This window comes from Carassius auratus, chromosome 3, assembly GCF_003368295.1.
Source record: "Carassius auratus strain Wakin chromosome 3, ASM336829v1, whole genome shotgun sequence".
Classification (NCBI taxonomy): Eukaryota; Metazoa; Chordata; class Actinopteri; order Cypriniformes; family Cyprinidae; genus Carassius; species Carassius auratus.
Genome location: NC_039245.1, coordinates 9,751,207 through 9,777,194, shown reverse-complemented (window position 1 = coordinate 9,777,194; position 25,988 = coordinate 9,751,207). Strand labels below are relative to the sequence as shown.

At 39.4% G+C, this 25,988-nt stretch overlaps 3 protein-coding genes across 4 annotated transcripts in view; 2 read left to right on the top strand and 1 right to left on the bottom strand.

The window, feature by feature from the left end:
• Nucleotides 1-986: 986 nt before the first annotated feature.
• LOC113047129 (mitochondrial Rho GTPase 1-A-like) lies at nucleotides 987-13,792 on the top strand. Of its 2 annotated transcripts, none has more exons than XM_026208416.1 (19): nucleotides 987-1,360; nucleotides 2,502-2,560; nucleotides 2,671-2,752; nucleotides 4,177-4,217; nucleotides 4,305-4,358; nucleotides 4,501-4,553; nucleotides 5,589-5,697; nucleotides 6,491-6,592; nucleotides 6,715-6,813; nucleotides 6,977-7,085; nucleotides 7,227-7,347; nucleotides 7,518-7,602; nucleotides 7,983-8,128; nucleotides 8,226-8,326; nucleotides 8,413-8,543; nucleotides 8,620-8,703; nucleotides 8,792-8,914; nucleotides 9,783-9,985; nucleotides 12,822-13,792. In XM_026208416.1, the coding sequence occupies exons 1-19, from the start codon at nucleotides 1,324-1,326 to the stop codon at nucleotides 12,937-12,939; spliced, it is 1,857 nt and encodes a 618-aa protein (XP_026064201.1). In that variant the 5' UTR covers nucleotides 987-1,323; the 3' UTR covers nucleotides 12,940-13,792. The 2 variants fall into 2 exon arrangements, with proteins under 2 accessions (XP_026064201.1, XP_026064197.1); XM_026208412.1 differs by having other exon boundaries at nucleotides 4,174-4,217.
• Nucleotides 13,793-13,893: 101 nt separating this feature from the next.
• Nucleotides 13,894-18,007, top strand: LOC113047144 (uncharacterized). The gene is made up of 10 exons (XM_026208427.1): nucleotides 13,894-14,177; nucleotides 15,180-15,257; nucleotides 15,491-15,523; nucleotides 15,635-15,721; nucleotides 15,939-16,036; nucleotides 16,130-16,239; nucleotides 17,004-17,111; nucleotides 17,263-17,319; nucleotides 17,414-17,479; nucleotides 17,674-18,007. Exons 1-10 carry the CDS (start codon nucleotides 14,061-14,063, stop codon nucleotides 17,778-17,780), a joined length of 861 nt encoding a protein of 286 aa, XP_026064212.1. The 5' UTR covers nucleotides 13,894-14,060; the 3' UTR covers nucleotides 17,781-18,007.
• A 1,921-nt stretch (nucleotides 18,008-19,928) lies between these two features.
• Nucleotides 19,929-25,988, bottom strand: part of LOC113053956 (protein Njmu-R1-like) — a 7,707-nt gene continuing 1,647 nt past the window's right edge. The window contains exons 2-7 of the mRNA XM_026219128.1: nucleotides 24,858-24,947; nucleotides 24,604-24,723; nucleotides 24,437-24,501; nucleotides 24,218-24,357; nucleotides 24,029-24,132; nucleotides 19,929-20,771 (exon numbers count right to left, since the gene is read on the bottom strand). Coding sequence (XP_026074913.1) covers nucleotides 20,553-20,771; nucleotides 24,029-24,132; nucleotides 24,218-24,357; nucleotides 24,437-24,501; nucleotides 24,604-24,723; nucleotides 24,858-24,947 — 738 coding nt within the window. The 3' untranslated portion in view covers nucleotides 19,929-20,552. The remainder of the gene's footprint in view (nucleotides 20,772-24,028; nucleotides 24,133-24,217; nucleotides 24,358-24,436; nucleotides 24,502-24,603; nucleotides 24,724-24,857; nucleotides 24,948-25,988) is intronic.

The following is a 25,988-nucleotide window of genomic DNA, read 5'->3' as shown; positions in this document are numbered from 1 at the left end:
TCTTCCCACATTGTGACATAGATATGTGGGGGTGTGTTAGAACAAGCTGTTTTAGGAGGCCATGGTTGACTCTTAACTTTTATAAAGATTATCTCTTTGAAGTTTGTAATTAAATACAAAATCAGTCGTATTAAAAATATTTTATGGAATGACATCCATATCTGGTTCTTAGTAAAAAGACAGATTTTGTAACTTAATTTGCCCATTAGCCTAGATCAACTAACAGAGTCTTTTAAGTTGCAAAATGCATTAACTTACACATATTTTAGAATCAAGATACAGTATTTCATGATATACTTAACACGTTTGGGAATATTGAAAAAAATAATAATAATTTTCATTGATGACACATTTCTGTTTCTGTCAAGTATGTATTTACATTGCAGAGATAATTTGTAGGCTTTAATAATTTAAATTTCTTCATGTGTTTAATATTTGTCTTGTTTCCATTAGTTTGCCTGAATGTTTTGTCAAATATACTTTATTAAAAAACTAACACTGTTATAATATGGTTTTATTTCTTATTTCATAATTCTGTAATATATATTAAAGTGCCAAGTCGTATGAGATTACACACAGATTATACAGTGCTATCGTGGCTGCTGTGTGTCACCCCTGACACTACATTATATAATTATTTGTCAGATAAATGAAACATGTTACATTCAAGTTTAAAATATTATATCTTACATCTAGAGATTGCAGTGATTCCAGTGGAGTCTGCTACATTGTGCAAAATGACTGAATGAATAATAGGCTACTGAAAGTTGGTTAAGATAATATATATATCTAATTTGTTTTTTTGTTTTTTAAGTGTGCCCCCTAAAATCACAAGTGACCCCTTACCCGCCACTGTGGGTAATCCTTTAGTTAATATCTCTGAATTAGGTACTACTTTTGCAGCCGGGTGTTACAGGGTTAACATAACACGTGTTTCCGCTCCAGTCCTACAGGAGGCGGTATAACATCACAACTGTAAACAGAACATGGCAGCTCCAGTAGAGCCGAGATTGTCCTTAACCGCGTTCCGTCATTACCGGTTATTGTAGGTCAGTCGTTTCTGGCGTGAGCTTGAAATGTGAATCCAGAAATGTCATGAAGTGAATCTGAAGAAAGCAAGCAGCGTTCATATCTGCGGAATCGCTTGGTCTCGATGGCATGAATCACCTCAGTGTGAGCAGAGTTTTTGTTCAGACAGAAGTTGATCCGTCCGGTTTGCCCTACAGAGGCCTGCGCTGTTACACATAACCGCGGGATCAATGATCCACCGCAAAGTAACGTTACTGGCTCGGTTTTTATTTTGATCACATTAGAGTTGCAACAATGAGAAAGGACGTGAGGATATTACTTGTCGGAGAACGTAAGTGAATTAATTCAGTTCAATTATTTGAGTGTCAGTTAACTTACTGGCTGCTGTTACTGAACTGATTTGCATATCTCTAGTCAGTGTGCGCTGCTGTTCACTGTTGAACACATATTTTAACAAACATTTTTATTCAGCCGTATGAGATATTAAAGCTAGAAATAAGGTATTAAGCACTGGTGTAACGTTAAGTTTTAAATGTTGTCCACATTGACTTCAGTAATTAAAAACATCCTTTATATACATGCACGTGTATTGTTTGTCAATCTACTGACAGAACTGCAGTTTTTGAACATATTTGACCGATCTGCAGGCTGATGTTACACACGGGAGCGTCATCCTTTAATCTATTTGTTGTTAGTTTAGTTACCTTCACCCATGTTTATCAGGGTTATTTATAAGAGTTTTCTCCAGAAAGGTCAGCCAGAATAGTACGTGTCCATGTAAACGTACTGCTCACCAATGCCAATCAACTTCAGACACCTGCTCAGTCTGGTCATTTAATATTGCTCTTAACCTTTTTTTTATATATATATATATTTATTTATTATTATTATTTTTATTTTAACATCGTGCAAGTGTTTAGATTTAGATGGGAAAATTCAGAGTATAACATACTGATCACTTTTATATTTGAAAATATCCGAACCAGGATTATTGTTATCAGCTGAAACTCAAGATTAAATAAATGTTAAAAAAAGTAATAATAAAATAAAACAAATTTTTTAGGAAGTTGACAAGGCTGTGTTTCTCGTTCTTATTTAAAGTCCTAAACTAATTAAAACTAATAAAAATTGTAGAAACATTTAAAAAAAGGAAAATAAACGCAGAACAGAATTACTTTAAAATGAAAATGGAGAAAAATATTAATAAAAGCTTCAATTGCTTCTCTCATTGATATGATAATAACACTGATCGGAACTCGTTCATAGGTTTGTGTTTGAGTTCAACAAAGATTTTTGTGTACATAAATGTTAGAAAAATATGAGGTCATAAAAGCTGCATGGTTGGTATTGAAATGAAACAACTTAAAATGTGTGAACCACCCTTTTATAAAGACACCCAAACCTGTTAATCATTTGGTGCTATTAATAGATCTAGAACACCGTGGTCATTGTGGAATTCTTCTTCTTCACAGCCAAAGTGGGGAAGACCTCCCTGATCATGTCACTCGTCAGTGAGGAGTTCCCTGATGAGGTACAGTCATGCACTGAAATGACTCCAGTTCAAAAGAAACAATTCTAGTCAATTTAATACTTGTCCAAATGGCAGATGCATTGCATTAGTATTGTGTTTCTCATGAAAAGGTTCCTCTCAGAGCTGAAGAGATCACTATTCCAGCTGATGTCACACCTGAGAGAGTGCCCACTCATATAGTGGACTATTCAGGTACAGATACATGTATCTCTGTATGATGAGACTTATATAGCCTGCATTGCTGTTCTTGTGTCATTGCCACAACTAGGGCTGTGCGATATGGGGAAAAGATCGAATTGCGAATGGTTGTTCTTTTTCTTTTTTAACAGAGATCGTGATTTGATTTGCGATGTAATGTGTGTGTATATATGTATATATATATGTATGTATATGTATATGTATGCATGTGAAAAGCGAACATGCAATAAGGGATGCTCTGGATATGCATTGTGACTCAGCTCTTGCAAATTATATTTTTTGTTCGTTGTCTGTCTTTTCAATGCTAAAGTTACATAACGTTTTTCTTTTATATATATATATATATATATATATATATATATATATATATATATATATATATATAGAGAGAGAGAGAGAGAGAGAGAGAGAGAGAGAGAGAGAGAGAGAGAGAGAGAGAGAGAGAGAGAGAGAGAGAGAGAGAGAGAGAGAGAGAGAGAGAGAGAGAGAGAGAGAGAGTATAGAGGAAGTTGTGGCCTAGTGGTTAGAGAGTTTGACTCCTAACCCTAGGGTTGTGGGTTCGAGTCTTGGGCCAGCAAACCACGACTGAGGAGCCCTTGAGCAATGCACTGAACCCCCAATTTTTTCTTTCTCTCTGCAGACAAGATTATAATAGTATAACTACTTTTACAGAATTAACTTAATTACTGAATTTCTCTGGAAAGATAGATTTATATATATATAAGAACTGTATTTCTTTAGTCAATTTAGGGTTAGGGTTAGGCGAATATAACCGAGCGTTACGAAACGGACTGTGTGAGTGCGACTAGTGTGAACGGCTCGTCTGTGACGCGGGATTCGCGCCGCGTGGGGAAGAGAGGGGTCAGTATGAGAAGCATTCAGAGACACAGGCTGTGTGTGCGATCTTCTGAATTGGGAATAGCGAACATGCAATAAGGGATGCTCTTGATATGCATTGTGCTCTTGCAAATTATCCTTTTTGTTTGTTGTCTGTCTTTTCAAAGCTAAAGTTACATAACGGTTTTCTTTAGTTTTAATTTGCCTAACTATTGATCTGACACTGTAGATGCCATAATCCCACTCTGCTTCTCTCCTGCTTTCTGTTTTTTTTTCTCTTTTTTTTTTAATGGTGGGCGTTTACACAGTTGGCTAGAGCAGACCTGATTGGGGAGAACGGAGGTGCTCTCAAACTATTGGTTTTTAAGACTGTTACTCAAGGCTGCAGTCATGCATATGCTCTGGAACAGAGTAATATCGCGTCCACATCGCAGGCTTTTGCAATTAGCAAATCGCAAAGTCTCAAATCGCGATTTCGATTCGATTTCGATTAATCCCACAGCCCTAGCCACAACCCTTTCCTAAAGTAGTTATTCCTCTGTGTTTTAATCTCTCCTTTCATATTGTTGATCCCAAAGAAGCAGAACAGTCAGATGAGCAGCTTTACCAAGAAATATCAAAGGTGGGGCTGGATTTAGTCTCTGTTTACACAATTTAGTTTGATTTTATGGTCTTATTCTCCTCCCTAATGTTTTCTCTCTCCACACAGGCCAATGTTATATGCATTGTATATTCAGTAAACAACAAGAAATCAATTGAAAAGGTAAGTCTTGTTTTATTGCATGGCAAAAAAACATACAAAAATGCAACCTCCCTTCTGTAGCCACCGATCAAAATACATGCCTTGCTATATATCTTCTGAGTTTTCTTTTGTTTGTATCTCTCCTCTTATTGGTTTTCTGTAGGTGACGAGTCATTGGATTCCCCTCATCAGTGAAAGAACAGATAAGGACAGCAGGTGTGTGGCGTCCTGCTGGGTTCTTGGAGACCTCGGGTCTCTTGAAGTAGTGTTGAGATGTCATGTACAACAAAAATAAGATACACTGTATTTTTGCTTAATTATATTTGCATAAACAAGGCTCAGGGCTAAGGATTTCTTCTACTGGCCCAGTGGTTCAAATTAAACTTTTGATGCTGAAGCAAAAAATGCTAGTCTAACTAATATACATTTCAAACATTATTTGATTAAACTTAAATGTCTTACATAGCCTTATGTTAAGTGTGTGACTTTTAGGTATTCTGTTTTCATTATGAATTTATCTGCTGACATTGGGGTAAAAAAAAAAAACTTAATATATATATATATAAGACAAACATTATTTAACATTATTTAAGACAAGTCAGTAATGAAAGAATATTAAAATAATAATAATAGTATAAAGAATAAATTACCATCAATAGCACAATTAAATACAACAGAATCATCAGTTTTGTGATGAATGTCTTTCACACTGGCCCCGTGCCAGCTGAGCTATTCTTATTGTCGAGGTCTGATAATATAACTATGTAATATTGGTTAAACGTCTGCTAAATAAATAAATGTCAATAACTGTTTGTTAGGGTCAGTTCAGCAAATATCTATAATCTCTAACAATGTTTCCATGTACTCACTGCATAGTGTACATAAACTTCAGTTTTTCATTTATTTCTTTACTTTTATTTGCTTTGTTCTTGCCATGAAGACAGCCCTTCTACTTTGAAAAATATAGACTATAAAAAACATACAATTATTTATATTTGGATAATTATATAAAAACAATTACTTATAATGTAATACTGGTAAAATGCTTTCTATTTTCTGATTTAATATTTAGAGGCTTCTATAAGGAAGTCATTCTTAGGCTGGTTTCCTGAGCAACACTGATGACATTTCTCTTGTTTTTGTTGTTGTTGTTGTTGTTGTTTTGATTGCGTAAAGGCACAGGGAAATTACACACATGATTCAAGTATTGTGTCTGAAGCTATTAAATGTTTTAATCCTGTCTTGTGACAGAGTGCCATTGATCCTGGTGGGGAATAAATCTGACCTGGTGGAGCACAGCAGCATGGAGACCATCCTGCCCATCATGAACCAGTACTCTGAGATTGAGACTTGTGTGGAGGTGAGGGACACACTCATTCACAGTGTGCTTCTCATCTAAATGTAGGTGACTGCGTGCTGTACATGCCTCAGCGAGACTGAGTGTGTGCAGAGGCGCACTAGTGTTATGGAGGAGAGTGACATCACCCGTTGGGTCATGTGACCGTCGCTCATTCCTGCTTTACTAGAGGCATTGGTTTCAGTCTAAAAGGAAAGACAGAGCTCTTACACTGAGAGTCTAGTGAATGCAAATTAAATCAGTCATTTATTCCGGAGCACATTAAACTTTACTTGATTTGTATGACTATGTATCAAGTTAATTTTTTTGTAAGGTATCTCTTAGAAGGTGCAGGTCTGCCTGTATTTGTTTGATTTCAGATTATCTTTTTTTTTTTTTTTTTGGTGGGGGGAAAAAAGAAAGTACATGTCAAACAAAATTAACCTGAATGGCTTTGCAAACGAAAAGTATGTAAATAATTTATTGTAATATTTTAGGCATGTTCTTATATATCAGGCTTCAAATGCGAGTTTTATATAAATTCAGTTTTATATAAAATTTTACATGATCCTTTCTCCTTTAAAAAAAAACCCTGTCTGACACCAAAACAACAAATTACCAAAACAATTATTTAGTGTTTACAATTTATTTCTAAATTCATTAAAATGATTAAATCTTTTTAAATCAAAAGTGTTTATAAGTAGAGGAAAAGAAATAGAAATAATAAATAATATTTTTTCTCAGATTTTATATATATGGAAGACATGCAGTAAACCATGATGTTCTTTTCTGATATAATGACTTTTTTCATTCTCAGTGTTCAGCCAAAAGCCTGAAGAATATCTCCGAGTTGTTCTACTATGCCCAGAAGGCTGTTCTACACCCGACAGGACCGCTGTACTCTCCAGAAGAGAAAGAGGTCAAATATAACTTCAGTGGGACTGCTGGGCCTGTTAATCTGACCACTTTATATTACAAAGAAGAACATCCAAATTGATCGGTGATGTATTTTGTAGTAATGAGTTTCTGTTTGTTCTCCAGATGAAGCCTTCTTGCATCAAAGCACTTACTCGCATTTTTACAATATCAGACCTGGACAACGACGGCATTCTAAACGATAATGAGCTCAATTTCTTCCAGGTGAGATCAGTTTTCTTCAGCGCTTTGTGCTCAAATCGCTGTGGTAGTTTAATACTTCCTTAAACAAGTGACAGGAGAGCTTGTTTACACACACAGCTGCACAAACTGCACCTGAATGAGAGCGTCATATTCTCTGTTGATGGTAGTTGAATTTGCCTTGCAGAGAACTTGTTTTAACATACCCCTGGCACCTCAAGCCCTGGAGGACGTGAAGAATGTTGTGCGGAAAAATATGTTGGATGGGGTAAAAGACAGTGGCCTCACACTGAAGGGTGAGCGGCGTAGGAAGACAAATGTGTGTGTGTGTGTGTGTGTGTATATATATATATATAAATATATATATGCAAAATGTGAATTCCTCATATTCCTTGATTTATCAGGTTCTGTTGTGTCTGATGTTCTCTGTTCTCTAGGTTTCCTGTTCCTTCATACACTTTTTATTCAGAGAGGAAGGCATGAGACCACATGGACTGTGCTCAGGAGGTTTGGTTATGATGACGACCTGGAGCTGACCCAGGAATACCTGTTTCCACTGTGAGTCCCACTCCAGAGCCAGCACTACAACTTTACATGGATCATGTGACATCAATAGCTCAGCTCTGGTTGGATCACATTTTTTTGTAGATCTGTTTGGCAAAGAAACACACCCGTTCAAATTGTGGTTTTCTAATTTGTTCGGAATTCTAACCGGTTTGTTTTTCTAGGTTCAAAATACCTCCAGACTGCACTACAGAGCTCAACCACAATGCCTACCTCTTCCTCCAGAGCGTCTTTGACAAGTATGACAAAGTGAGCTCAGCCAAGTGCAATTGAGTTTCCCAAACAGCTGCAGTTCATAAGAATGGCTATCTAACTTCAGACAGAGCATGCGTGAAGACGATTGAACCCGTTCTATTTATAACCAACTGGCTTTTTGTTTATTTTCATAATGCAAGGGTGTGTTTTATGACACCTTCTTGTAGCAGGACTTGTCAGGGGCCATTTACAGGCATTTTTAAAAGTTGCCTTAAGAAAAAATAGTGGGACATGATGCAAAAATGAAAGAGAGCCATGTATGAAAAGCTAAAAAAAAAACAATGTTGATGAACACAAGAATTTACCTGTAAGAATGACTTATTGAATTAATCTATGCTTCTTCTTTTTTCCTCCCCGAATTGTCTGTGTATTAGGATCGAGACTGTGCTCTGTCTCCAGATGAGCTGAAGGATTTGTTCAAGGTCTTTCCCTACATGCCCTGGGGTCCTGATGTCAACAACACAGTCTGCACCAATGAGCAGGGCTGGATCACTTACCAAGGCTACCTTTCCCAGTGGACGTGAGTACTTGAATACTTGAAAATGGATAAAGATGGACTTTTTGATAGTTGTGTTCGTTTAAATGAATGACTTGAGCATGATTTATTTCAATCTCAGGCTAACAACGTACCTGGATGTGCAGCGATGTTTAGAGTACCTGGGCTATCTTGGTTACTCTATTATTCAAGAACAGGAGTCACAGGCAGCTGCTATCACAGGTAAGAGTGTTTTAGTATATAGCTTAAATTGTTCATTCATAATTAAGGCTGATTTATGATTCATTAATGTGTCCTTTCCTGTGCAGTCACAAGGAATAAGCGCATCGACCTGCAGAAGAAACAGACCCAGCGCGGTGTTTTCCGCTGTAATGTCCTAGGGGCGCGAGACAGTGGTAAAAGTGGCTTTCTGCAGGCTTTCCTAGGCAGGAACCTTGCGGTGAGTCCAAATGCCTCACAGGAGCATCTAGTGTTTTGAATTTGGCTGAATTTGACTCTCTTTTTTCATATTGCAGCGTCAGAAGAGGATAAGAGAAGACCGCAAGTCTTACTATGCCATCAGCACCACTTATGTGTATGGGCAAGAGAAATATCTGCTTGTAAGCTGAAGTTCTGTTGCGTTGTCCATGAACGTATAGTCCTCTTCATGTCTGGCCAGTGCTGATTGGTTTTCTCTCTCTTTCTCAGCTGCACGAGGTGCTGCCGGACTTTGAGTTCCTCTCTGAGGCTGATCTGGCTTGTGATGTTGTTTGCTTGGTGTATGACATCAGTAACCCACGCTCTTTTGAGTACTGCGCTAAAGTCTACAAGGTCAGCATATATATAAGTCAGTTTCATACTATCTTGGAGCTCTAGTTTAGCATGTAGAATATACTCTTAGCTACTTGTTCTGGTTATGCAGTTATTTGTTCTTTATTTAATGTCACTTTGATAAGAAGAAGTAGTAATAATTCAAAATTTTGATTCTAAATCTAATAATTCTAAAGCTATTTTTTTATGTTTTTGAAGGAAGTCTCTTATGCTCACCAAAATTGCATTTCTTTGATAAAATGTACAGAAAAATAGTAATATTGTGAAATGTTATAACAATTGAAAATAACAGATTTTTTTTACTGAATTTTTAGCATCATTTCTCCAGTTTTCAGTGTCACATGATCCTTCAGAAATCATTCTAATATACTGATTTGCTGCACAAGAAAGATTAAATGTGAAACACTATTATGATTGTTGAAAACAGTTGTGCTGCCATGTTTGTGGAAACTCTGATAAATATGTTTTTCTTTAATCTAATAGAACATTCAAAAGAACAGCATTTATTTGAAATAGAAATCATTTTTTAGCATTGTAAATGTCTTTACTGTCATTTATCAATTTAATACATTGTTGCTGAATAACCCCCCCCCCCTTTATTGTCCAAAAAAAGTTCAGCAAAAACTATCGATTGATTGTCCAGTAATAATCTTTCTTCTCTTAGAGGTTATCGCAAAAGCTTTGTTTGCTTGTTTGTCAGTTTATTGTGAATCAGTTAAAGCTCAATGGCTCAACAGTGACTAATGAACAGAAAATTTTTTTAATTTGTTTGGGATCTTTTTAAGCTCACTAAAAACAAAAAGTAACCCCTCATGTGCTATTACACTGGTTATGGGTTTAACACCGTCATGTTTTTTTTTTTTTACAGAAACACTTCTTGGACAGCAAGACTCCCTGTGTGATTATTGCTGCCAAGTCGGACCTGCATGAAGCCTCTCAGTACTACAGTCTGTCCCCGCTGGATTTCTGTCGGAAACACAAGCTTCACCCTCCACAGCTGTTCACCTGCAACACAGACGAAGCACCCAGCAAAGACATCTATACCAAACTCACCACTATGGCCATGTATCCGTGAGTACACAGCTCCTTCTTTAACCCGAGCCAGCTCCTCCACTCTCTGCTACTCCTGTTAGGTCATGACTGGCTCCTTGGACTCTCCCTCTTTGACCGGTCCTTGTCTCCTTTTGTGTTTTTAAAGCTGTTATGTATCATAGTAGCAGCTATCTACAGTATGTTTTTAATGCAGTATCTTGAAAAGCTGATCTTGCATTGGTTTGGCTTCAGAGACATTCAAGTGTCATTTAATCTGAGGTCTTTTAATATAGTGCATAACAATTTCTGGTTTCCTTTGTTCTGCAGAGGCTGGTGGTAAGCTTGGTACCAGTTCTTTCCTAAGGCGGTGTATGAGAACTTAAGTTTAAATAGTAACTGATTTGACTCATCCTTGCTTTAGGCACAAATGTGGCCACTTGGTTCATATGAGCACTTCCTTTTTGGTTGCATATCTTCCCGAGTCTTTCTGAGCAGTTGATCTCTTAGATTTGTTAGATCTTCTGATCTTTCTTACTGCTTATAAAATGTAACGCCAGAAGAATGCACAGGTGTAAGTTGAATGATTTCCTTTTATTTATTCACATAGAAAAGACTAAGTGACCAAATCATGTTAGTGCAGACTTTTATTTCATATCATATTTTTTTAAAGCATGTGCCTTCCTTACACCCCTTGGTTTTTCATCTCATTCTCATGGTGCACGTAATTTTGTTAAACCTTTAATAAAAAATAATAAAAAATATATATATATTAAAATTTAAATCTGTCTATTGCATTTAATTTTGTGAATTTTTGTTCTGTCCCTTCATAGGTGTTCCTTTTCATTTGTTTGGTTCGCCCTTTTCGTCTTTGCTTTGCATCTCTTTACATCTTGTTGGCAGTCTCCCTGTCTGTTCCTCCCTCTCTAACCATCTCGTGTTTCTCAGCAATCGTTTAGAAAGCTTTTTTTTTAGGACTAACTGGTCATATGCAGTGATCTGACCTCTAAACTTCCTGGTTTGTTTCAGATTGTGCCTGTATTTGAATGACTAACATGTCCAACCTGTTGCTGCTAATATAGTGTTTCATCTAAAACAAAAGCTTCTCTTCCCATTATTGTTTGGTGCTTTGATGGATAGTATTTCATACTTTAAAACCACCAAATAACCAGTAATCAAAGGTGCCATTTGTCATTAATAAGCTGGAGTGTGTATGTTTACAGCATGTGGTGAGCAGTGGGGTACACTGGGATGATCCTGTCAAGGGGGGCGGTTGTTGAACTGCCATGCTGTGTGCATAAAGTTGAGACCTATTATACAAGATGTGGGCACGTTTCTATTGGCTCATGCAATCAGCTTTGCAGAGGACTTTTGTGTCTGTGTGTAACCGGTAAAGGCCCAGCTTACTGGGGTGCAAGGTGCCAATTTAAATGGAGACTTTACTGTCAAAGAAGGATTCTCCTTGACTGGTTTTCATTGAGGTGGTTAAATGAAATTAATTTCTTCTTTTACGTTTATTTTTTCTCACCACATCCTTAAAATGTCTGCCATTGCCTGATCTGATCTGTGGCGATTGCTCAATATGAACTTATTTGTTGCTTTGAGAATGTCATCTTCATTGCTTTGATGACAGGCTTTTTTTCAGCTACGTATTTTCATAGGTTTCAAACACACAAACAACTTTGCTCTGTTAAAACTGCAGTAGGTAACTTTTGTAAAAATATATTTTTAACATATTTGTTAAACCTGTCATTATGTCCTGACAGTAGAATATGAGACCGATAATCTGTGAAAAAATCAAGCTCCTCTGGCTCCTCCCAGTGCTCCTATTGCCATTTGCAGTTACGGACCGCTCCCGGTAAGAAACAACCAATCAGAGCTGCGGTCCGTAACTTTGTTTGTGTTCAAAATGTAGAAAAATGTATATAATAAGAGAGTACACCATGAATCCATTTTCCAAACCGTGTTTTTAGCCTGTCCTGAATCACTAGGGTGCACCTATAATAAGTGTTTATATTCAGACTATTTTAGATTGCTTCGGGGGTACCGCGGCGGAGTAACCCAGTACCTTTGTGATTCTTCATAGACATAAAGAGAGAGAAGTAGTTCCGGCTACGATGTTCTTCCGCAAGATGCAAGCAGTTCTGTTTATTAACCGCTAGAGCATCAAAAGTTACCGACTGCAGCTTTAAACTGAAGTTTTGTGTCTCAGCCTTGATTTAGGATGTACGGTGTAGATCTTTTTGAAACATATTTTTACACCCTCTGGATTTGTGTTGGGTGGGTTTAATCTCACCAGAGACCTCCTCTTTATCATCTGAACGCTGTGCTTTTAAATATGTCCAGCCTTTGAAAACATTAACTGTCTCTCTCTTGCTTTCCCATTCTGCCTCTTTCCTCATTCCAGCAGCTTCTTTGTCTGTGTATATCAAGGGATGTCCATTAGGCATAACAACACACATTTTTATTAAGTATTAACACTATTATATGCTCATGTGAAACAAAAATAATTCAATATTACATTATTTTTGTGGTTTTGAAAGCAATGAAACATACTTTAGTTTTAACAATGCATCATTATTGACAGTTGCATATTTGTAATGTATCATTATTATCAAATTAATGAATTTTACTCTATTGTAATTCTTGTATCATGAAAATGAGAATTTGAGTGGAATTGTGCTTTCAAATAATAATGTATTTGCATATAATGGTATATAATTGATTTAAGGATGTTAATTGAAAATATTTTTTTCTAGCACTAGTTGCATTTAGACATTTGTCGTTGGTCATCTCACAAACCTTATGAGCACTCTCATATGTTTTATTAACAAACGTCCTCTTTTTTTTTTTTTCTCTCACTTTTGCTCTTTTACAGACACATGACCCAAGCTGACCTGAAAAGCTCTACGTTTTGGCTGAGGGCGAGTGTCGGTGCCACAGTGTTTGCTGTTCTTGGCTTCGCCGTGTACAAAGCTCTCCTCAAGCAGCGGTGATCAGTGCATCTCTGAGGAACTACAAAACCCCTGATTCCCTCATTCCATCCTTGTTTCATTTAGGAGAGAAGATTCCTAGTAATGGTTACATTTTGTATATTCAAAACTGCCTTTCCCGAACCAAGTGTTATAGGAACTCGCCTCATCAGCCATGTGGTGAATCAGGACATCTACAGTAATCGGGTTTTGTTTATGCACACTGATGTTTTCCTCAGGTCAGTATTAATTGGTGTGACCTATATTGAAAAGAGACAGTGGAGCTTTACTGATAGGTGACTGAACACTATGTATATATCTTACTGGACTCTCGAAGATCGTCTCTAGATAGTTGAACAAACCATATTTGAACTGTATCACACAGAGATACACTTGTGCTTGTTAGAGAAGCACTGAAACAAAGCCATTTCTCACAAGTAAAGGTCATTTAACCCTTTGCACGTCTCAGCTATGTTAATTTATTAGCCTTATCTCTGTCTTTTTTGCCATTGCTTGAAACATGCATACAACTATGGATTCTTTTATGCAATATTTGGTTTTTATTTTAGTAAGTTATGTTTGTCTTTCTTTTCTTTTCTACCCATGGCCTTTATAAAGATTATGCACAGGACAAAAAAAATGTTTATGAGTGAGGTTTTTTTTCCCAAACCAGACTTATAAGGACCTGCTTGCTACATTATAAAGAAGACTATGAATTCTTCCCAACTAACAATCATGTAGAGACAACGTCATGTTTGTTCTGATGTTTCAGATCTCATGCATATGTAACTTTCAATGCAGTTTCCTTGTTCAAAACCATGGGATTGTTGCACCTGTTGGTTTTCAGACATTTACAATAAATAATGGTGTGAATAAATCTGTCTTGTGTTTGTTTCTGAGAGACTGTGCCTACTTCAATTATTCTTCATAGGGGTTTTTCTGTGCGTGTGTGTGTGTCCATTTTTTGAGTTTTTGCAATAAGAGGAAATCATTTAGTTCTAAATAAATTAAATTGAGAACTGCTAAGAAAATTAAAAAGAACCTCCCCCATATTTTGGCATTTGACAAAGAACAGCATCTCTTTATTATACAAAGATCAGAAGGGAGGATGTGACAGTTTCAGGGGGAAGTTATGATGTTGATTTATGTTTATTGTAAAGTATGAACACTTTCAGCATACACCGAGCATGAGCATGTCGACTAGAGGAGTAGTGCCGGCTCCGCTCTGCCAGGGCTTTCTGAAGAAACGGAAAGACAAAATGGTATGTACATAATGTACATATTGCTAGTGTTTCATGTCTTATTTTCAGGAATCATTTCAGTTTTAGACAGTGTCAAAACAGTTGTTGCTGAAAGCTTCAAATACTTGATTTAAAAAGTAGTTGTTGCCGAATACTTTTTCTCATTTTTACTGCGGAATTTATACAATTATTATCAGTGTTGGGGAAAGTTACTTTTAAAAGTATTGCGTTGTAATATTGCATTACTCTCTAAAATAGTAAATAATTACGTTACTTTTTAATGGAAGGTAGTGGGTTATATTAATTTTGCGTTACTTTTTAAATGTGAGCATTGTTTTAAATATATGAAGTTTTATTTACAGCAAATGTACAGCCCTTTCACACCCCAAAAAATGTAATGAATAAACCTCAGGCTGAAGGAAAAGTAAATTCATGTCTGTACAGTAGAACACAGGAGAAGAAGGTTCAACACTTTTCAGCAATAAAATAACAATGAAGCACAATTGTTAGTTTATCTAAAGTCATTTTTGCTTATTAGTATGGTTGAACTGGTTCATCAAAGGTCAGCAGCAAAGACATTAATAAATAAAATGAGATTAGATACATGTGTGTTAATTATTGCAAGTTTTTGTCATATTCTGTTTTAATTCATTTTGATGAATACTAAATCAGTTTTTTTGCGAGTGGGATGAATTAATGCATATTCACGTTTAGTCTAGAACTACATCATGCTCACACAGCACACACACAACGCCTCTGTACTTGCGATTTCGCCCAATATGGGGACAGGAGACGTGTCAGTCAATAAATGGTAAAACAAAATAACTGGCATTAATTTTTTGAAAAGTAACTCTATTATAAAGATATTTTATTATAAATTAAAAAGTAATGCGTTACTTTACAAGTTACTTGGAAAAAAAGTAATCTGATTACGTAACTCAAGTTACCCCCAATACTAATTACTACATAATATGTCCACCTGAGGAGATCTCTTTGCTCAGTGGTTTAATGTATTTTCCTCAGAGGCTTCGGTGGGTGACTTACTGGTTCAGGCTTTACAATACAACTCTTTTTTTCTACACTAAAAAACACGGAAGTGCTGTAAGTATTCAAGTGTTTGATTTAATATTTAAATTTGTATGGTGCATTGTGGACTTCTTATGCCATAGTTTGCATGAAGATATTACTGTATTTTTCTGCAATGTTTAAGATTTAAAAAATGGTGGCCCATCTGTTGAGGACCCTTGCTTTAGATTAAAAATAAAATTGAATGTTATTCGGCCAAAAGCTGTTGTTGCTATGATTAATCCACTGTTTCTCTTGAACTCCAACAGTTAGACCTCAGGGGCCAGTATTACATATATGAGGTAAAGTCGGTTTGTAATGTTTCATTGTGTGGATGCTGCTAAACTGGTCATTAGAAGGCCAAATAAGTGCTTCTCGTGTTAATGACATGTTCTCTTCACATGGCCAAACAGGTTCAGTCTGTGCGGGAGGTCAGCAGATCGGAGAACAATCGCTATCTATTTGAGATCACAATGAAAAATGGGAAGAAGAAAATGCTGGCGAGTTTTCATGATGGTCAAGAGAGTGTCTGTAATCTGTGTTTGAGGATGTGGTCTACCAGTAACCACATGTGAACAATGTTACTTTGTTGAGACTAAGGCAGGGCGTAGGACGTAGTAGTTTTTAAAAAGGAACATGGATTGTGCTTGTTGTGACAGACAGAATTATGAATACTCTCTTTATGTCCATAAACATCTGTGAACTTTGTACTGTCAGGCTGCAGACACAGCTGATGTCAGGCAGGAGTGGATGGACCAGCTGTGGAAAGCCATGCTGCTCAATGGCCCAGACAGATCTGGATCTATCATCGATGGGTACCACTGCTCTTTATGACACTTCTCATCAGTGGTTGTTTTTGTATGAGATTTATAATGCTCTGAATGTGTTTTGTGTGTTATTGAGATTAGGGAGCTGGTGCCAGATAACAACCCTGAAATTCCTTCTAGCCGGAGTGAAGAGTCAAATAATGAGACCAGCAGCACTTCAGTGAACAGCACCCATCAAGAGTCCTTCACTGGTATGTCCCACATTTGGGATGCGACTTTCTCCACTTCTTCCTCCCGTTGACTTTTGATTGTTTTCTGTAATACCATTAACAGAACTGTCAGGCCAAGTCGCCATTTTTTATACAATATTCTACAGATTGCGTCAAAACAGCTTTACAGAGATTAACAGGAAATAGTCATTTCCAACTAAGCCATGGGGACAGTTCAGCTTCTGCTAAAAGCAGCTCTAAAAGACAATAGTGTCATTATTTATCTCAAGTCAGTTCAGATCAATAGAATAGGCAGCAATGTTGTTAGTTCAGTATTGATTCAGTTCAGTATAGTGTCAGTGTTGCAGGAAGTGATTCAGCTGTAAAGCAGTTCTACAGAAAACAATAAAACAATAGTGCCACCATCCTGTTTAGTTCAGTTCATGTTTTGTTCTCATCCAGTGGTGTCGAGTCAATTCAGTCATATCGATAAGTGTTCAATAACAATCTCTTTGTTTCTCAAAAGTTTTGGTCTAATGGACTTTAAATGGAGGTACTGAAATCTCTTAAGGTTTCAGTAAAATATCATTTGTGTTTTGAAGATGAATGAAAGTCTTATGGGTTTGGAAGGACTTAAATAGGACAGATTCTTCATTTTGGGGGGAACCAGTTAATCCTTTTAGGAGATAAACATCCTCGTCAATCGTGTGTTTGGGAAACTTCCCAGGCAAAAGAACATTTGAAATACATTTATGGATATCGATGTATATTCCTACAAGAATCATTCTTACAATTTTTGTCCTCAGTTGCTGATAAGACACAAGACAGTTTGCACACAGGCAATGAAATGGAGCAAAGCACAGAGGAGTTTTTACTGACGGACTGTGACTACGATGTTTTACCATCTCGAAAATGTGTGTATAATAACTTTATTTTTGAGTTCAAATGTCTTCATGTATGTTTGCCTTGCCCACTGTATAATACTGAGTCATTGGTAAAATTATTGTATATTGCTTTAATCTGTTCCAAAAATGACTGATGAAGATTTCTAATGATTAATTGCAGTTGCTGAAGAAGCCCTTTATGACACTCCCCAATGGTCAACCAGTGTGGGAGAACATGGTGGGCCTAAGTCTCTGCCGACTCTCATTATAGATTTACACGGTAAAAGTTCATATATTTAGCCCAGTGTGCTGAAATTGTTCTCCATTTACAGAAGTGGCTGATTGCATCTATGATTTCCCAAACCCTGTGATTAGAAAATTGACTGAACACACAATTGGTAAGATCTTGAAAATTACAGGATGACTGGTCATTCCTACAATATTGGTGTTGACTCCTGTGAGCATGGCATAAAGAATATGGGATTTCTATGTGTCAGGGGAATAACTAGGTCATCTTAACGCATTTGCTATATTTTGTACCTGAAAATGAAATGTATTTACCAAACCAGTGGTCATGTTTTATTTTTTGCAGAATCTCACAGCAGTAGTGAGAGGCCTGAGAGTGGTGGTCTTCTAAATGACATGATAGCCTGTTTGGACAGTGAATCTGCTGCCTGGGTCAAACCTGCTCCTCCGTGATGGGTCAATTTGAGCAAGACTGGGATGATGATAAATGTTTGTTGTTGCCGTAATCCTTAATTTTGTTTGTCATACATCCGTTTTCCATTCAAATGGTCATCACTGTAGAACAATGACTGATTGTTGCGGAATTTCAAACTGTCCTCGATCATCTAAGCTAAACAGTGAAGTGTCAATAACATGTCTTTTGTCTTGTCACAATTCAAAATAAATTTTAATCAAACCAATTAATCAATGTTTTTGGGATCATTAGAAAATCACAGGCAGATGACTTTGATCAGGGTTGGAGGAAAACTCTGCACTGCATTGGCCCTTCAGGCAAGATTGAGGCAGTGAGGTGTCCATGAAGCTTGTTTTAATTTAATTCTTAAATAATAAGAAATGGTCAAGCCTTGCCCAAGTGTCTTGCTCACCATCACTTGCTCACGTTCTTGAACAAATCAGTGGTGTTGGTATGCCAATGAGTCATGTAGATGCTACAGTTCAAGTCTATTAGCTCAATAGTCATCTGGATGGGTGTCTATACCTGTGTCAAACAACAGAGTAGGTGTACTGTGTTTCATCATTCTCTGTTGTAAAAGGTCTCTTGATCCAGAAAGGATGTGCAAAACTTTGCCGTTATGCACAGTCAGAGTTATGCACAAACTATCGCCAGCAGAAACCAGAGTTGATACTCACTTTTGTGTTCATGAGTGAAGAGTTTGAACAGTCATACATCACAGGCTTTGTTGAAAACCTGCTGAAGGAAATTGACCTTTTGAAATTGACCTTTTGAAAGTAGCTTACACCCGTTTCAATGAGGATGCATTTGTTGCTCAACAGCTGAAATTCAACCAGAGGACATCACTGATATTACTGCTCTTAAAGGATTTTTTCTTTCACATCGTTCAAGAGGAGGAGGCTTCACCATTAATGAGACAGATGAACATTTTCCAACTTGGAGGTGGTAACGTTACAATAGTCCTTTACCTGCTCTCTGCAAAGGAACCCTCAGTGAGAGATGCCTCAAGTGGCAAGGTGGATAAGTGTGGAGAAACCCAGACATTGTAAAAGAGCTTAAATGAGATACTGGATACACTAAAAATGGAAAATCTGTTTGTTCGGGTGTCTGATCAAAGCAACATCAGAATCATTCCATTTTTTTCTGCATCCTTGCCAAATTCAAATGAGAATGTGACTTTCTACCTAGGATTTTCTCTACATGGAATGGTAGCTTTTGACATTGGTTGCAGAGTGATACTTGCCATACTTTAAAACACAATTAAGTTTCCCAAAAGATGAGTTTATCAAATATATTCAACCATACCAAATAAATGAAAATAAAGTATCATTAAAAGAGAGCTACATTATATAAATGTGTATAGAATAAGATCCATCTGGATTTGTTTTGAATTTGTATATTAATGTTGTTCCATTAGTGCCTCATAAAACAGTATGTATGATGTTAAAAACCTTTGTGTGGTTGTGTATACAGCAAATGGATTATAATGTTGTTTTATTTAACCTTGGTATGTTAAATCATATTTTTTCAAGACTTTTTACTTTACATACTTTAACACTGTAGGTACATATAACCAATTTAATAGAAGTACAAAATATATTGTTATTTAGTGTTATTTCCTTTAGTGATATTTGCCTATATATATACATTTCATTATTTGGCTGGTGACTTTCTGTAAAATTCAATAATTGTAGACGTGTGCAGACTATTGTATAACAAAATATAAGGAATAGGTTTATGGTGAAGATGTTACAGTTTGCAATTCTGTTGTCCTCCTGTGATACACTGAACTTGGTAATAAATTATTGTGCCCTCTATCCAAGTCTAATGCTAAATCTGCTGAAATCCTGTTAAAATAACACCTGCCCCACAACTTTTCCTGTGTTAATTTACAATATGTTATTTACATGAATTCAAGAATCAAGGTTAGGTGTATTAACAGCGAATCTATGCACAGTGTTGAACATTCTTTAATTCTTACAAATTCACACAAATAAAATGTTCCTGGAACAAATTATTGACAATACGGTCATGTCAAACCATAAATCATGATACTAATACACATTATCACCATTTACAACTGGATCAAATACGTTTAAGGGATATTTTTCTCCCAATTCTGTGATTTTCAACCGCTACAACCCAGTTTTATCATTATCAGATATTTTATCTTTGGTAAGAAACATTCTGAAATAGCAAACAAGAACATAAATCAAATAAATTATTATTATAGGAATTAAGAATAAAAGAATAGGATATGATTAAGAATTTAAAATATAAAGAAATATGCCATGCAGGTCATGGTACAGTAGAGTATAGTAGACTGTTAACAGGCTATTGGGTTGTGCAGAGCTTCATGATTATGTGACTAGTTTCCTAATTAATTTCAATAAATGTAAAGGACTGTCTGTTTTAAAAATCACATCTTCAAAACAATGACTGCTACACAATAGAGACTTCATTCTAGAATCACATATAAATAGTATTGTATTAATATATACACATTACTGAGAAAAATTATTAAAATAAAGTTTGATCACACAGGTTTTTTTTCATTGGTCTATTTCATAGGATCTATTTAGTTTAGAATTTTTAAGCACAGCATAATCTTCAACCTCTACTACACACAAAGATATACCCCCTGCTATACTTAGTGTTTTTAATTCAAGTTTGTCAAACCACACTGCTATGATTATGGGTGTTAAACTGGAGTTCTGGGCATCTGCTCCCTAGGTGCTCTCAGATAGGTGAGTTTATGAATCCCTGTGGTGTCAGTACAGTGATCCCTGTGCATGTTCCCCGAGGAACTCCTCCAGCACAGTTATGACTCCACAGGCCTCAGGAAGGCTGCTGTGCTCGGCCCGTGCGTTCTGCAGCAGCACGTCCCCGTTCCCACAGCTCTGCAGGAACAGACAGCAGTGGAACAGAGCGTAGTGGCTCATTTCAGCCTGACGGATGAAGCGCTTCAGGTGGTTCATGTCCTGAATGGCCTGCATGGAGAATCATTGTGCACGTTAAAGACAGTCAAAATTATGATTTGCCATTTCCGAATGTCACCATTTTTAATCTGTTCCCATTGACTTCCATTGCATGGAGCAAAAAAAACTATAGAAGTCAATGGGAATGAAACCTGTTTGGTTATCGACATTCTAAAAAAATATATTATCTTTGTGTTCAGCAAAAGAAAGAAATTCATACAGGTTTGGAAAAATATGGGGTTAAATGTAAATGATGAAGAATTTCAAATTTTCATTGTAACAAGGTTAACATAACTTTTTCAAGAAATGTTATAATAAATGTATAAATAATAATAAAAATAATAATATATTGTGACGAGTCAGCTGCCTCCTCCCTGATTATCACCGGCACCCCGTCCTAAATCGCCGCCCTTCACCAGGCTCCCGACTGGAGCGGGTGTGTGAGAGGAGGGGCGCTGGACGAGTCAGGGGCTGGCGCGGTTGGATGGGGCACACCTGAAGGAAGTTGGAGCCTCATTACGCCGCTGTTTAAAAGCCCAACGCGCCTCTCTCCAGGAGACCGGGTCTCTTCCCCGGTGCATGCACGCTGGTGTCCTCGTGGTCCAGGAAGGGGTGCGTTGAGGGACTCCCGCGCCACCAAGACGTGAGCTGCCGGACCCGCGATCCGGATGGGAACCGCACCCGTTTACACGGCCGACGGGCCAGGATGCCGGGCCGTCCATCCCCTACCAGCGCCGCGGCCAACGAGAGAGACGCGGCCGCTAGAGGAAGCCGCCGCCCCTCGCGCCCCGGACCAAGGAGGGGAGCGCGTGCGGCCGCCGGACTCCGCCCCTTACCTGGACCCTTCCTCCATGAACACTGCCCGACCTACACATACCCCGCAGCACGACGAGGACACCAGATTCCCTGTTATTTTGGACACTTTCCCCCTTTGGCCACTTTTATTCCCTGTTATTTTATGATTTCTGTTAATAAAAGCCTCTCCGAGGCCTGACGCCACGCCCACTGTGTCTGTCTTGTGCTCCTCCCGTGACACTGGTGGAGAATGCGGGCAGGCGGAGCCTAGACAGCGCAGTTGGGAAACGTCTGGTGACGTCACTCCCTCTCGCTTGCAAACGTTCGTGAGAACCCAGACTGGGACGGAGGAAAACTGGGGACAGCCTCCCAGCCACACAAGGGGTAAGTGACTTTTCCATTGTCATTTTACCCTGTGGTTGGTTGAGGCTGTCACTAAAACCCGGTTCTCTGTCCCTGTTCTGGTGCGCTGCGAGAGGGAGGACCGCCCGGAGAGGAAGCCCCGCCCACTCCGACCGTTTGGAGCCTGGTTGAGGATGGTAGCACTCCCGTGTGGGCGGCGCCCTGATGACGGGGATGTCGCTTGGGAGGGGGAATGTGACGAGTCAGCTGCCTCCTCCCTGATTATCACCGGCACCCCGTCCTAAATCGCCCCTTCACCAGGCTCCCGACTGGAGCGGGTGTGTGAGAGGAGGGGCGCTGGACGAGTCAGGGCTGGCGGGTGTGATGGGGCACACCTGAAGGAAGTGGAGCCTTCATTACCGCCGCTGTTTTAAAAGCCCAACGCGCCTCTCCTCAGGAGGACCGGTCTTCTTCTCCCGTGCATTGCACGCTGGTGTCCTCGTGGGTCAGGAAGGGTGCGTTGAGGGACTCCCGCGCCACCAAGACGTGAGCTGCCGGACCCGCGATCCGGATGGGAACCGCACCCCGTTTACACGGCCGACGGGCCAGGATGCCGGGCCGTCCATCCCCTACCAGCGCCTGCGGCCAACGGAGAGAGACGCGGCCGCTAGAGGAAGCCGCCGCCCCTCGCGCCCCGGACCAAGGAGGGAGCGCGTGCGGCCGCCGGACTGCCGCCCCTTACCTGGACCCTTCCTCCATGAACACTGCCCGACCTACAACATACCCCGCAGCACGACGAGGACACCAGATTCCCTGTTATTTTGGACACTTTCCCCCTTTGGCCACTTTTATTCCCTGTTATTTTTATGATTTCTGTTAATAAAAGCCTCTCCGAGGCCTGACGCCACGCCCACTGTGTCTGTCTTGTGCTCCTCCCGTGACACTGGTGGAGAATGCGGGCAGGCGGAGCCTAGACAGCGCAGTTGGGAAACGTCTGGTGACGTCACTCCCTCTCGCTTGCAAACGTTCGTGAGAACCCAGACTGGGACGGAGGAAAACTGGGGACAGCCTCCCAGCCACACAAGGGGTAAGTGACTTTTCCATTGTCATTTTACCCTGTGGTTGGTTGAGGCTGTCACTAAAACCCGGTTTCTCTGTCCCTGTTCTGGTGCGCTGCGAGAGGGAGGACCGCCCGGAGAGGAAGCCCGCCCACTCCGACCGTTTGGAGCCTGGTTGAGGATGGTAGCACTCCCGTGTGGGCGGCGCCCTGATGACGGGGATGTCGCTTGGGAGGGGGAATGTGACGAGTCAGCTGCCTCCTCCCTGATTATCACCGGCACCCCGTCCTAAATCGCCGCCCTTCACCAGGCTCCCGACTGGAGCGGGTGTGTGAGAGGAGGGGCGCTGGACGAGTCAGGGCTGGCGGCGTGTGATGGGGCACACCTGAAGGAAGTGGAGCCTCATTACCGCCGCTGTTTAAAAGCCCAACGCGCCTCTCCTCAGGAGACCGGTCTCTTCCCCGTGCATGCACGCTGGTGTCCTCGTGGGTCCAGGAAGGGTGCGTTGAGGGACTCCCGCGCCACCAAGACGTGAGCTGCCGGACCGCGATCCGGATGGGACCGCACCGTTTACACGGCCGACGGGCCAGGATGCCGGGCCGTCCATCCCCTACCAGCGCCGCGGCCAACGAGAGAGACGCGGCCGCTAGAGGAAGCCGCCCCGCCCTCGCGCCCCGGACCAAGGAGGGGAGCGCGTGCGGCCGCCGGACTCCGCCCCTTACCTGGACCCTTCCTCCATGAACACTGCCCGACCTACACATACCCCGCAGCACGACGAGGACACCAGATTCCCTGTTATTTTGGACACTTTCCCCCTTTGGCCACTTTTATTCCCTGTTATTTTATGATTTCTGTTAATAAAAGCCTCTCCGAGCCTGACGCCACGCCCACTGTGTCTGTCTTGTGCTCCTCCCGTGACAATATATATAAGTAAATATAAGTATATTTAATATAAGCAAAATAAGTAAGCATCACAGATCAGTGAATGCCATACAACTGTTAAATATATTGTCTGGATACTAGGTTACTATTTTTAGTATTAACCTAGTAAAACTTAATCAGAAGCAAATGAACCTTAAGTTTAAAGTTCTCCAGGATTTGGCGGAGAAGGAAAGGGTTAAAGCGCTCAGCAGCATTGAGGAAGGCCTGGATCCAGTCATCGCAGAATCGGTTACTGACTGCAGAGATACCAACACAACATTATCAAAGAAGACATTTCTGGAAGTCTGTGCATTTAGTAGAGGTGATGGTGCTGCTGCTGACCTCTGTTGGTGAGTGTAGGTGGGCTGGTGGAGCAGTCGATGATCAGGCTGCTGTGAGAGTCCTCTGAGATGGCCTTACAGAGGGAGGCTGCAGTGCTGTCTTCCTGAACTAGACCCTGCAGGCTTGCTGCTTTGATAAATCTAACAAGACAATCAATCGAAGTTGTAATTTACAACTGTAAAAATGTAGCAGCTTTGAATATAATGTTGTTGCACTTACCTTGCTATATCTGCTTTTGTCTTCTCATCTGCCCCTGTGACCTCGAAAAGCTTGTGACTCAAAGCCTGCAGCAGAGAAGTAGTTCCATTTCATATAATACAGTATATTATTGCTTTCAATTATGATTTTATGAAACGTATCTGATCTAGACAGCAGTGGTTTCTTACAGCATGCAGAAGGTAGCCGAGGTTCGTCTGCAGCAGCTGAACCACTCTGTGAATGTGCATAACTGACTCTTCATACCAGCGGTTCAGGTAGGGCCTGACTTCGGTCTCCAAATTCTGCATCTGTAGCCAGAGGTTGCCAAAAAGATTTACAGCAAATGCATATAAAAAGCTGGTGTGCTAGCAGACAGGACTTCAAAACACTGGCAGGGTTCAACATGATTATTTCCACTGTCAGTGGCAAAAACGGTCCTCACCTCTAGAGTCAAACAGCCCTGGAGACCCTGGACGTACTTGTCTAGTTCAATTCTAAACGTTTGCAGGGTTAAAGAAAATGTTTCACATATCTATTAAGATTTCATGTCACTTCATTCTTTAGTGCACAATGCTGTTTTTCCTACAGTTTAATTGTCAGTCGTTTTGGTTTAAGGATATATATTTTAGGCCCTTCTCTGATCCTCCGAGGAGACACACCACCCAGCCGTTGCCGTCGGCCTCAGGCTGTTCTGGAGATTTCTCCTGCTCCAGCAGACAGCAGTAACAGCCAGCGCTTGCTCAGGGACGCTTCAACACACAAACACTCAATCACTTCAGATTATACAACACGCAATGAGATATGATCTGGATATTTAGTTCTGCACTGAAGGATACTAAACAATAAGTCATGCAAATGTATTAATTATATTATACTCTTTAGCTTGTTATAAGTATATTATACTCTTTTTTTAGCACTATTTATACACTATTATTTATTTTGATATTTGAATTAGCTTTCATTTTGATATTTTACGTTTTTGATTTTTAGCAATTTTGCCACGTTCGTATCATTTTTGTGTATTTCTATTAGCTCAAATGTATTTTTATTTTTTAGATTTAGTAGTCAAACTAAAATGACTTATTTCAGTTAGTTGCCAAAGCAACATTTCCAACTATCATTTTCTATTTTTCATCGAACATTTTCTATTTTATTACTCTTATTTTTCAAGAGTTTTAGTTTTAAAGTCCCCTGAAGTCAATAATTTGTGAAACTACCACATTTAGTGTACGAGGAACCACGAATATGCAAATTAGTCCCAGTCTAAACTAATTATTAACTAATTATTCCAGTATCTCACTCCCACTAGGACCCTGGAATAATTCAGCCATATATGTTTGAATGAAAAAACTGATTCAGGAAAGAAGATGAAGAGCGCGTTATCCATGGTCCGCTACGTCAGTGTATCAGAATCGTATGTACTGCTCTCTGCAACTTCGGATATCATTAGCTTTTGACTTGAATATGTTATCAAACAGCTAATCATGATGTGTTGCTGTTACACAAACCTTCATCATCTCAGGAAGCGACCGTCTAAAATCAACATCCTTAGGTAGAAACGCTTTGCTAATGA

Excerpts from the sequence above, each read along its gene's own strand:
- LOC113047129 (XM_026208412.1), top strand. The coding sequence starts at position 1,324 with ATGAGAAAGGACGTGAGGATATTACTTGTCGGAGAAC. Across the intron at positions 4,218-4,304 it reads TTTACCAAGAAATATCAAAG|GCCAATGTTATATGCATTGT; the intron begins GTGGGGCTGGAT and ends CTCTCCACACAG. Across the intron at positions 9,986-12,821 it reads ACCACTATGGCCATGTATCC|ACACATGACCCAAGCTGACC; the intron begins GTGAGTACACAG and ends GCTCTTTTACAG.
- LOC113047144 (XM_026208427.1), top strand. The coding sequence starts at position 14,061 with ATGTTTATTGTAAAGTATGAACACTTTCAGCATACACCGAGCATGAGC. Across the intron at positions 16,240-17,003 it reads CCATCAAGAGTCCTTCACTG|TTGCTGATAAGACACAAGAC; the intron begins GTATGTCCCACA and ends TTTTGTCCTCAG. Across the intron at positions 17,480-17,673 it reads ATTGACTGAACACACAATTG|AATCTCACAGCAGTAGTGAG; the intron begins GTAAGATCTTGA and ends TATTTTTTGCAG.